The sequence below is a fragment of the Lactuca virosa genome, chromosome 8, assembly GCF_052849685.1.
Source record: "Lactuca virosa cultivar CGN04683 chromosome 8, Lactuca_virosa_CGN04683_v6, whole genome shotgun sequence".
Taxonomy (NCBI): Eukaryota; Viridiplantae; Streptophyta; class Magnoliopsida; order Asterales; family Asteraceae; genus Lactuca; species Lactuca virosa.
In genome coordinates, this window is record NC_136433.1 from 197,699,494 (window position 1) to 197,710,690 (window position 11,197).

General features: G+C 39.0%; 1 protein-coding gene across 1 annotated transcript; it reads left to right on the forward strand.

The window, feature by feature from the left end:
- The first annotated feature begins 1,703 nt into the window (after nt 1–1,703).
- LOC145131190 (uncharacterized) lies at nt 1,704–4,880 on the forward strand. The gene is made up of 3 exons (XM_079065918.1): nt 1,704–2,375; nt 2,490–2,725; nt 4,832–4,880. The coding sequence occupies exons 1-3, from the start codon at nt 1,704–1,706 to the stop codon at nt 4,878–4,880; spliced, it is 957 nt and encodes a 318-aa protein (XP_078922044.1).
- The last annotated feature ends 6,317 nt before the right edge of the window (nt 4,881–11,197 follow it).

Genomic DNA, 11,197 nt, shown 5'->3' on the forward strand with positions numbered 1-11,197 from the left:
ACACCCAATGATATCAAACGCAAGGGAAAACTAGTTTTAGAGCCAAAAGTTCCAACTAAGACAGTGAATGCTAACCCTAAGGAAACTGAAAAGAAGTCCGTTAAGAATCAAGCTAACACCAAGCACAAATCTTCTGATTCTAAAGAAACAAACTTAAAAGATAACAAAATCAAAGTTTTTACCATCAAACGAAAAGATAAAACCACACTCATTAAACGAACATATATGGTTGATCTTGTCATTACTTTTTCTCCTTCTGTGAAAGGCTCAAAAGGACCCAAGAAACTTTGGGTTCCTAAATCTGCTTGATTTTTGCAGGTAATTCGTGACGAACAGTTCGGCACTGAATGGTACATTGACAGTGGCTGTTCGCGTCACATGACAGGAAGGAAGGAGGAGCTACGAGAGTTCAGGAAGGATGGTGGTAATGTAAAGTATGGGAATAATTCTTTTGGAAAAATAAAAGGCTATGGAATGATAACGAATGGAGACTTCTCAATTCGCAAAGTGGCTTACATTGAAGGATTACAACACAACCTTGTTAGTGTCCCGCAATTGGTTGTGGGGACTGGATTGAAGGTGTCATTTGACGACGAAGGATCAAAAATCATTAACAAGAAAACCAAGTCTGTTCTTCTGAAATCACAAAGAAAGGGTGAGATGTATCCGTTAAATCTAAACCCAATACGATGGAAGCCAACCATTTTCCTACTTACAAAAGCTCACTCAAACGAAAGTTGGCTATGACATAGGCGTCTTTCGCACTTAAACTTCAAAGACATCAACAAGCTCGTTCTTGGTGATCATGTGCGAGGACTTCCTCTGTTGAAATTCGAAAAGGATCATTTGTGTGCAGCCTGTGAGATGGGAAAGCAAGGTAGAAAAAGTCATCCAACTATCGTGAACACGAAAGTCATCGAACCTTTGGAACTTCTACACATCGATCTGTGTGGACCTTCTGCTATTGAAAGCGTTGGTGGTAGTAAGTATATTCTAGTAATTTTAGATAATTTTTCTCGTTTCACTTGGGTGTTCTTTCTTAGATAGAAATCTGAAGCAACGCCAAAGCTCAAAGATTTTATCAAGCAAATTGAGCTTCAACTGCGAAAGCTGGTTCGCAACGTTCGCAGCGACAACGGGCTAGAATTCAAAAACCAAGCGTTTGAAGAATTTCTTGCTGAAAAGGGAGTCACACACAACTTCTCTACTCCCTACACTCCACAACAGAATGTCGTAGTTGAAAGACGAAACCGTTCCTTATGTGAAGATGCACGAACCATGCTAACGTTCGCATGTCTGCCACTCTACTTCTGGGCAGATGCTATCACTAGTGCTTGCTTTACCCAAAACAGATCCATCTTGAATAAGCGATTTTCTATTACTCCATATGAAATTTTAAATAATCGCAGACCTAATGTCAAGTTTTCCACGTTTTTGGTTCCAGGTGATTCATCTTCAACTCTAAGGAACAACGAAACAAGTTCGATGCGAAAGTTGATGAGGGAATATTCTTAGGGTATTCACTGACCTCTAAGGCATACAGGGTTCTCAACAAACGCTCAAAGAAAATCAAAGAAACCTATTATGTCACGTTTGATGACAACTATCTGAAGAGGATTCAGTCAAACGAAAGTCAAATACAGGAAATCTTTCCTAAGCCCAGTCCTGTCGTTACTCCCATTTCCAACCTATATGAGGAATTCATGTTACTGTTCGATGAACCTGAGAAAGCCATCACATCTGAAGCCAAGGCAGCTGATAACAAAGTAGACGAACTTAAGAAGATCATTGATGATGCTGCGAAAGACATGCCACAACAGCCACCTACTGCGAACATCCCTCAAGACACGAACACTACTCTCCAGGGGGCGAATTCTGAATCTAATACACATTTCCAAGGGGAGGATGCAACACCTCAAAACATGAATACTCCACTGCAGGGGGAGGGTTTCGCTTCACCTATTCCATCTGAGCCTCCTTCTGATGGAGATTGTTCATCTCCTTCAATAACTCATGAACCTCCGTTCGTAGGCGATGATTCGATTCCTGAAGTTAATGAGTTCGCATCATTCGAGGGGGAGAATAAGGAAGCGAATGATGATTCGGACGCTGAATTCGTTCAATCAGAACTTGAGGAAATTAATGCTGAACTAAATCCATCCTTAGAAACCAATTATCCTCGTATGACCAAATGGACCAGAGATCACCCAAAAGCTCAAGTCATTGGTGAATCTTCTGTCGGTGTCCTTACCCGATCCCAACTAAAAGCGAAGCAAACGACATTATTTTCAAAAGTAGAATTTTATATGTTCAATTCGTTTGTATCCAAGATAGAGCCCAAAACCATCGACATTGCTCTTGATCACTATGATTGGGTGCAACCAATGCAAGATGAACTCCATGAGTTTGAACGTAACAAGGTTTGGAGATTAATTCCAACTCCACCAGATGCATCAGTTGTTGGTTTGAAATGGGTATTTCGCAACAAGATGGATAAAGAAGGGAACGTGATCAGGAACAAAGCAAGACTTATGGTCAAAGGTTATTGTCAAGAAGAAGTTATTGACTATGAAGAGACCTTCGCACAAGTTGCAAGGTTGGAATCCGTTCGCATATTCTTGGCATATGCGGCACATAAAAACCTGGAAGTTTTTCAAATGGACGTGAAGTGTGCGTTCCTAAATGGTGAACTGGAAGAGAATGTTTACGTAGAGCAACCACCTGGGTTCGTGAATGAAAAGTATCCCAACCACTGCTATATTCTCGACAAGGCAGTCTATGGTCTAAAGCAAGCTCCAAGAGCCTGGTATGAAACATTAACTCGTTTTCTTAAAATGTCCAAATTCAAACAAGGTTCGGTTGACCCAACCTTATTTCTCAAGAAAGAGGGTGACCACTTTATGATCGTCCAAATCTATGTTGATGACATCATCTTCGGATCCACTAATCCCAACCTAACAGCTGAGTTCCGAAAGTTGATGGAAACTAAATTTGAGATGAGCTCAGTGGGTCCAATTAACGTTTTCCTTGGATTAAACATTAGACAGAGACAGGAGGGAATTTTTATAAATCAGGAAGCTTACACGAAGACCTTACTTGCTAAGTTTGGAATGGTGGGAATTTTTATAAGGTTCCAGCTTCGCGACTATGGATTAAGTATGAGATGAATCCCTCTTTACTGTGACTCTGATAGTGCAATTGGCATTTGTCACAACCCAGTGCAACACTCAAAGAAGAAACATATAGCACTGAGGTATCACTTCATAAAAGATTACGTGGAAGATGGAAACGTCGAGATACATTTCGTTAGATCCGTTAATCAGTTAGCTGACATATTCACTAAGGCCCTACCTGAAACAACCTTTAATAGAATACTTCAAGGGCTGGGAATGATGGAAGCTGAATCTGTACCAAAACCATTTTTGCACTCATAAAGTTTCACTGCGAATTAGTGCGAACGTTCACAGTGACTCGCAGTCAATTGTTCATTTGCTGTCGTATTTATGGATGTGAATCGGTGCGTACGTTCGCAGTAGTTCGCAGAACACTGTTTATTCGTGGTTTGGTTTTTCATATATCCTTTTGTACTTTTTGTATATTATTGCTTATTTTTCTTTTCCAATTGTATACTTTCTGTTTTTATTTCTTTTCAGAAATTTCTCAAAAACCAAAAATACTTTATTTGTTTCTATTTTATTGCTTTTCAGAAAAATAAAATTACAAAAATATTTTCATCTTGTGTTTATTTTCTTATTTTTTTACTTTTATTTTCACAAAACTGAAAATTCCAAAATTAATAAATTCACACCAAGATCATGGAAGAAGATGTTCGCAACAACTATCAATTCGTGTGATGGGGCAGGTATAACTCTCTTTACTTATGTATTAGCTAAGTGTCCCTAGAAGCATGCTGCTGCATGTTGACCTAAGCCTCAACGACTCGAATGAGAAGCCTTAATGAGTTGATACTACCAATCAATTCTTCCAAATCAGGCTGCTAATTCACATCAGTCATGAGCTACCTTACTCTTCTCACATTGAGTTAAGAGTTATCTGCATGGTCACTTTCTCATTGCAGAGGTACTTTCGCTTTCTAATAACCATCTTTACATTTCTCCATTACTTTCGCATTCATACATGTAACCCTTGAGACTCTCAGATATTACCACTTAGGTTTATGGTTACACAACATCTGTGTTCATGATCTTAGTTTCGTAAACCACGAACTAAGTGAAACCCAAAATTCAATACATTTCATGAATTAATGGTGAACAATCAAATGTTCTAGTATATTCACCAAGGAATTAACGAAAGTCCACTTTCGTGGTTTGTGCCAAGAAATCTCTTTTCTTTTGTGTGATCCTAATGACATATTCTAGTCCTAAGATGTTTCTTCCGAATGGATCCAGTTTTTTTTTTTTTTTTTTGAGATTTCTATTATTCTCCAAGTCACTAAAACTCTTTCAAACCTACTCGTTCAACTGACTACACTGGTCACACGAGTACTTCTTCCAACTTTCGCACTTATGTCAAGTTCGTAGTTCGGTAGAAGAGTGAACCACCCTCTATAAGTCGTATCAAAAGAAGCCTTTCAATGTTTCTCATCAAACATTTGATCGTTATTCAACGGGAAACCACACAGACACTTCTTAGTCTCTCTTTACTTTGAAGGAAGAGATCGATGCCCGGGATCCACAGTTTCATGTCTTTCTTCAGGCATCACTAAATCCCGCAGAAATGTTTAGATTTATTTCTTTATCTTTGACACTCTTGCACGAAGATCCCTTTGATTTTCAAAAAGTCTGGCTAGTGGTTACTAATGGTATTTCAGGTTCGCAGTTGTATCCATGTTCGTTGAACTAAACGTTCGTGGCATATAGATTCATAACGTTACTTCACTACGAAAGGGGATACGCTGACGCGACATATCTTAAGAGATAAGAATTCAAATGGGCGTGTGATAATTTGAATCGAGAGCTACTTTATCGTCGCGTGACGCACGGATCTGACACCTCTACAGTTGTCAAGTCGTGCTTTTTCAGGCGACGTTTCAATAACCGATGCAATCTCTCTCCTGATTTTCCTCCCATATCGAATCGTATATAATGATTTTGACGGTTCTATCTCTCATTACCACTTTCAAAAATCTCTAAACGATCAAAAAGCTCTCTACTGTTCATCTTCTTCCTCAAGTTCACCAATGGCAACTTCATCTGGAAACACATCTGTTCCAGATAAAACTGTTCACTCGACACTTTTTGCCATCAAGCAACACCAAAACCTCATCATCGATTTGGACCCAGTTAAGTATGATCCTTACATGCTACCTCTTATCGAGTGCCTGAAATACTCCCCTCTTACAATCACGATGTCTCAACTTGAGAATGTTCCGATGTCGATTCTCTCCAAGGCATACACAACGACAAACTATGTGAATGATGAACAATGGATCTACTTCGACCTCCACAACCAAACAACCTCGATTTCTAAAACCCGTTTCTGTAATTTGTTAGGGCTTCCTCATTCTGACAACATGGTTAACCCAGAAACCATTCCAAACGCTGCTATCTTGGAGATGTTCTACCAAATGGGGTACAAGGAAACTCTCACTGCCGTTTCCAAATTCAAGAAACCCAACCTTCCTCTCACATGGAATGCTCTGTTCACAATTCTATTCAAAGCTTTTTCTCAAAGGGTCACCGGCAGCGACTGTGCAAGTAAGCTCTCTTTATGGGTCTCATGTATGGGCTTTATACTGGTCAGAATGTCGATTATGGTTCAATCCTCTGGGCTCAAGTCATACAGAGCACTCATTCTGTCACTCATCATAGTGAGATCTCTTGTGCGAGATTTTGGACGATTATTGTTAACAGGGCGATTCACCGACTTAAAATTCCAGTGATGTATGATGCTCTGATGGCTTCGATCGCAACCTTACAAACTACTGGCATCATTGTGGCCGATAACTCAAAGTTTTCCTTCATTGGATCGATCCCTGAGGCCATGTTCCATGATGTGCCTGCCAGCATCAAAATCTTAGAGGGTTATCGCGCTCTTACACCCTCTGGATTTCAAGAGATTCTAGCAAGAAATTCTAGTTGAGGCTGACAAGGGCAAGAAAGGAAGAAGAGGGTCCAAGAAGTCTAGCAAGAAATACACAACAAAAGAAGGGCCATCTAGCAAGAAAGACACAACAAAGGAAGGACCATCTGAGGCTGCGAAACCTCAACCCAAAGAGCGAAAGGCTCCTGCTGCATCTACTGCTGCTCCAGAACGGCGAAAGCAGCCTGCTAGACGGCGAAAGTCTCCAACTCCTTCTCCATATCAAAGTGAAGGCGAAAGCTCTGAATTCGAGTATGAGGTTCGCATTGAAGATAACCAGCAGGTTCGTAATGAAGAAGAAGGGCCTGTTCGCACTGAGGAGGAAAAACAAGTTCACGATGAATCACATGTTTGCACTAAGGCACCATCTCCGAATCGTGAGGTAACCCCATCAATTAACGATTCTGTTCCTGCTCCTCCTCCTTCACCAAAAACCACCACTTCTATCCCTATCACCGTTGCACCTTGCCCACCACCCGTATCATCTCAACGAACAACAGTTACTATTTCTACTCCTATTTTCACTGATTCTACCATCCCACCTAATACCTCTGCTGCACCCGTAAGTTCAGTCAACGTATCTGACACGGGGGCTACTACTTCAGGATTCTCAAGCCACGTTGCACCATTTATCTCTCCAATTCGCACTGACGACTCTGACATGATTTTTGGAGACGAAGATGATGATTTGGGCGGATTCACTTACAGTCCTTTCCAAATAAGGATTGACAGTGAAGATGAAGCTTCTGTTACGAAAGGAGAACTCAAGTCTCTTCACGAGAAGATAGATCAGCTGCTTCTCGCATCCAAGGCCTCTTCTTCTGAGGCATACTCAAAAGCAGTTGTTGAGTCCATCCTCGAGCGAGTCACGAAGGACCATGCTGCTAATACAACAACAATGTCCAAGGCAATATTTGATTCTGCTGAAGTCTGCAAATCAACGATCGAAAAAGTCGATAAACTAATTACTGACACCATTGAGTTCATGGAAGATTACAAGACTACTTACAACTCCAACATTGTCACTGCAAATAAAGCCATTCAGAGTGTGGGTGCTTTGTTCACAGCTGAAAAAGCCAACTTTGTTGAACTTCGCAAGGTATTTCAGACTGATCAAGAAGCATTCCAATCTTCCATCCTTGAGAAAATTACAAAGCTTCAGGATGACTTGGCGATGGAAAACAAAATTATGGATGTTCTCGCCATGAAGGAACAAAAATGCAAGGTGTTGAATGTAAAGCTTCAGCACGCTGAAAAGCAAGTCAATGATTTGCTATCTGAGAAGGCAGTGGTGAGAAGCTGTATCACCGATGTCACTGGACTGCTCTCCGATATCATCGAGACTAGGGATCCGATGATTTCAATAATTGTTAAGAAGCATTTAAGTGAGAAGCTCAGTCCGGTGTTTGCTATGTTACACCGTTTGGAGGGTGTTTCAAAACCCGAGTCTTTTTCGAAACAAGGGGGAGAAGGTGGCTCCAATGCTCAAAGGAACGAACCTCTCACAGCCCCTGCAAAACCTGTCGTCAAGCAAGAGCCCAAAGGGAAAGAAAAACTGTTTGAAAACGAACCATTTATTGGCAATGACGACGAAGACGAAGAGCCTGATGAAGCTGAGCTCAAAAGGCGGAAGGCTCGCGAAGCAAAATTAGATGAACATGTTCGCATCGTCAAGGAAGCAGAAGAAAAGGAAAGGGTTGAAAAGGAAGCTCAGGCCACTCTCAAGAGCAAAATGTTGTTATTTCCTGAGTGGACCCTGAAGCGTATCCAGAACCAAGCTGTAGATCTAACAAGCCAATATTGGTTGGATCCAGTTGCCTCCTTTGATATTTAAAACACCCAGGATTCGCAACTCGACCTTCCAATCACTCCAAAGGCTTTCAGGTTTCATGCCTTTGTGAAGGTTGCGAATGCACCGTTCACTAACAGCAGGGCAGATCAAATGTTGTTCGCCTTTTACTTGAAGCACATGAAGCCCCAGTTTGAAACGTGGAGTGTGAACAAGATTGTTGCTGTGAAAGTCACTGGGCCGATCGAGACCCGATACATTCCCAATGCTAAGTTTAAGGTTGCGAGAGGATCAGCTTGTCAAGCCTACGAATTTACCCTCACAGACCTGCCTTGCCTGAACCCCCATGACTGGATGGTGCTTTTCAACATGTTGTTGCAAGAGAAAGAGAAGTACGAACCTGTGATGTCCCATCTTCAACTTATGATCAAGTCATACATTCAAGAAGTTGGATCGATGGATGTGGATATTTCCACTGTTTTAAGGAAGAAACCGAGCGTTGTTCCTAAGGAAGCTCCGAAGGACTTTGATAAGTTAAAGCCAGGAAAAATTTACAAGGAAGGATGGTTCGTAGTATACTCGTCTAGAGTTTGTTTTGGATCTAGTTAAGAAGTTCAAGGGCAACCAGAAGGATGATGTGCAGTGTTTCTCGAATATGATCTTGTGGTATATCCAGGTTTGCAAGCTGCTGTTAAGCTTCATTCCCAAAGTCTGCGAAGTGCAGAATCGAATCACCAATTGATGGACCATGGTCTCCATTGACGCAAAGGGGGAGATTGTTGAGTATTATGTATTGCGTCGTTGGGCCTGTTTGTTTAGTCCGTTTGTATAAACGAGTTGGGCATGTCCACTCGTATTAATTGCTAGGGTTAGAGTATATAAGGTGCATGCATGCATCATGTTTTAGTTAACTCTGATATTATCTTTGTAACCCTATTTTACGCCTCTACAGAAGTAATTCTTCATCGAGTTCTTCTGAGGCGTGACTATTAATTATGCAGCACCAGTTTGATAAATATCGTGTTCTTGTTACTTATCTGTGTGATTCTTTTCGATCTTTAAGGTTTTATCTTCAACAAATATATAAGAATTGCTCAAGACCACTAAAAGCAGTATGCCAATAAATGTCGAAAACCAATATAGTTCCGGGTTGAGGATATGGTGATGTTAAAAGTATCCCCGTGGAAAGGTATATTCCATTTTAGGAAAAAAGGAAAATTAAGTCTCTAATTTATCAGAACATTTGAAATTTTACAAAGAGTTGATAAGGTTGCATATCGCCTTAAACTGCCAAGTGAACTTGATGGTATTCATAATGTGTTTCATGTGTCGTGTTTATGGAAAATATTATTTATACATCTCAAGAATTACTGTTGACTGATGTGGAGGTAGATAAGAAATTGAGGTATTAAGAACAACCAGAAGAGATTTTGGGTAAAAAAGAAAAAAAACTACGAAACAAAAAGATAAGACTTATGAATGTTTAATGGAAACATCATAGAGGAGCGGGCGTTATGTGGGAACCCGAAGAAGAGTTTAAAATTAAATACCTGCACTTATTTTAACTAGATTTAAGGGATGAAATCCTTTAAAGGGAGGAGAACTTGTAACAGTTGTCTAATTTTGAGTAAATTATAATCCATAATGTAGTAATACTGTGAAATATACATGTGTATGTGTTAAAGAGTTAAGAAATGTTATAATAAAAGTATTAGACCAAAAAGGGTATTTTGGTCATTTTATGTAACTTATGAATATGAGTAGAGTTCTTAATTTCATAGTAGAGAAATAACTTAACTTGAGAGTGTAATCAAGCAAATAAGTTCATAATAAAAGGGACTTAATGTAATAAGGGATGGGATATTGTAGACAAGTGTAAAATAGGAAAAATCCTTAAGAATGAGTAAATTGCACAGACCACGACATGGTAAGAGTAGCACCATAGTGCGTTGCTAGAGGCGTTAAACTGGTTGACGTAAAATGATTAGTGAAGGCAATGTACTTCGAACCACCATGACTTGGAGAAAGCGAAACCAAGGTGCGGTTGAAAGTAGGATGTTATATTATTTTGTGACGAATCTTTTTAGTGACGGAACAAAATTATCATAAATAATGAGAAAACGACGATGTGGTAAGTTAATGATGCAACTTTATGCCCCACGGCGTGGCCGAAGTATCACCATGCCGTGGTAACACTGACGAGTTAAAAATCTGATAAAAGAACCGAGAGTCCTTTATGACTCTCATTTCACACACTCTCGTTTTAGAGTAAAGGATACATGAAGGTTAGGAGATTCCACCAAATTTGAAGGAGAAACAAGATGAGATTAGAAATGAGGTTAGCAAAAATCAATTTCTACTTCTAGAATTAAGGGTAAGTTCATTATGTTAACTAACCGATGAATTATGGCAGAAATGAATTTGGGGTTTTATAACCCTAATCTTACCAATTGATTTCTATGTTGAAATTCAGAGGAGTAACAGTAAATAAAAGTGATATTTATGTGATTCATAGTATATGAATTGATAATAATAACTAATACTTGAAATTTATGATGAATTCCTATGAACCCAAGAATTTTAAGTAAGGGGTTTTGATAAATTGAATTCATATTATGTCTAGTGAAGATATATAGATGATTAATTCAAATTACATAATTGAGTATTATGGATTGATGTTGTGGTATTATTAATTTTTATGAGCAACTTCTAAAACAGTCATAACACTTAAAGTGATGTATTATTGATTAGGTTTTGGTGAAGCAAGGGTTGGGACAGGATCTTACGGAATCGGAATAAGTTCCTTTCAAGCAAGTGAAGGTGAATTGTATTGTACAATTTAGAGTTGTATAATTATATCTACATTGCTATAAATAGTTTTATGAAGATATCAATATGAATATATTAACATGACTTATAAAGAATATAAGTCTATTATGTTAAAAGTATTCTATGAGAATGAGGTATGCGTTGTTAAAGTCATATATGAGTATTATGACAATTTCCAAATATTATGAGCGCCTCCTAATGAGTCATGGGATGGAATATAATTTATAAAATATTTAGTTTGATTATGATGGGTGCAAATTTTTATAAGGTTATATGTAATGTGATAATGTTATAGTTAAATTTACTCATGAAGCTTATGCTTATTTAGTGAGTGTGATTGTGGAAAGCAGGAAATGTTAACTCAAGTAAAGGAATGACAGCCATGGAGAAGTAGGAATCAATTTAATTATAAATATCGTTTCCTTGTGTACAAAACTTTGTAATGCCAGATAAATCATGGGTGCACTTTAGTATGTA

What these genes read in the sequence shown, in the direction of transcription:
- LOC145131190 (XM_079065918.1), top strand. Translation starts at nt 1,704, where the DNA reads ATGTTACTGTTCGATGAACCTGAGAAAGCCATCACATCTGAAGCCAAG. An exon ending in CTCTTGATCACTATGATTGG is followed by an intron (nt 2,376 to 2,489) that starts GTGCAACCAATG and finishes TTTCGCAACAAG; the next exon opens with ATGGATAAAGAAGGGAACGT. An exon ending in TACGTAGAGCAACCACCTGG is followed by an intron (nt 2,726 to 4,831) that starts GTTCGTGAATGA and finishes ATGGTATTTCAG; the next exon opens with GTTCGCAGTTGTATCCATGT.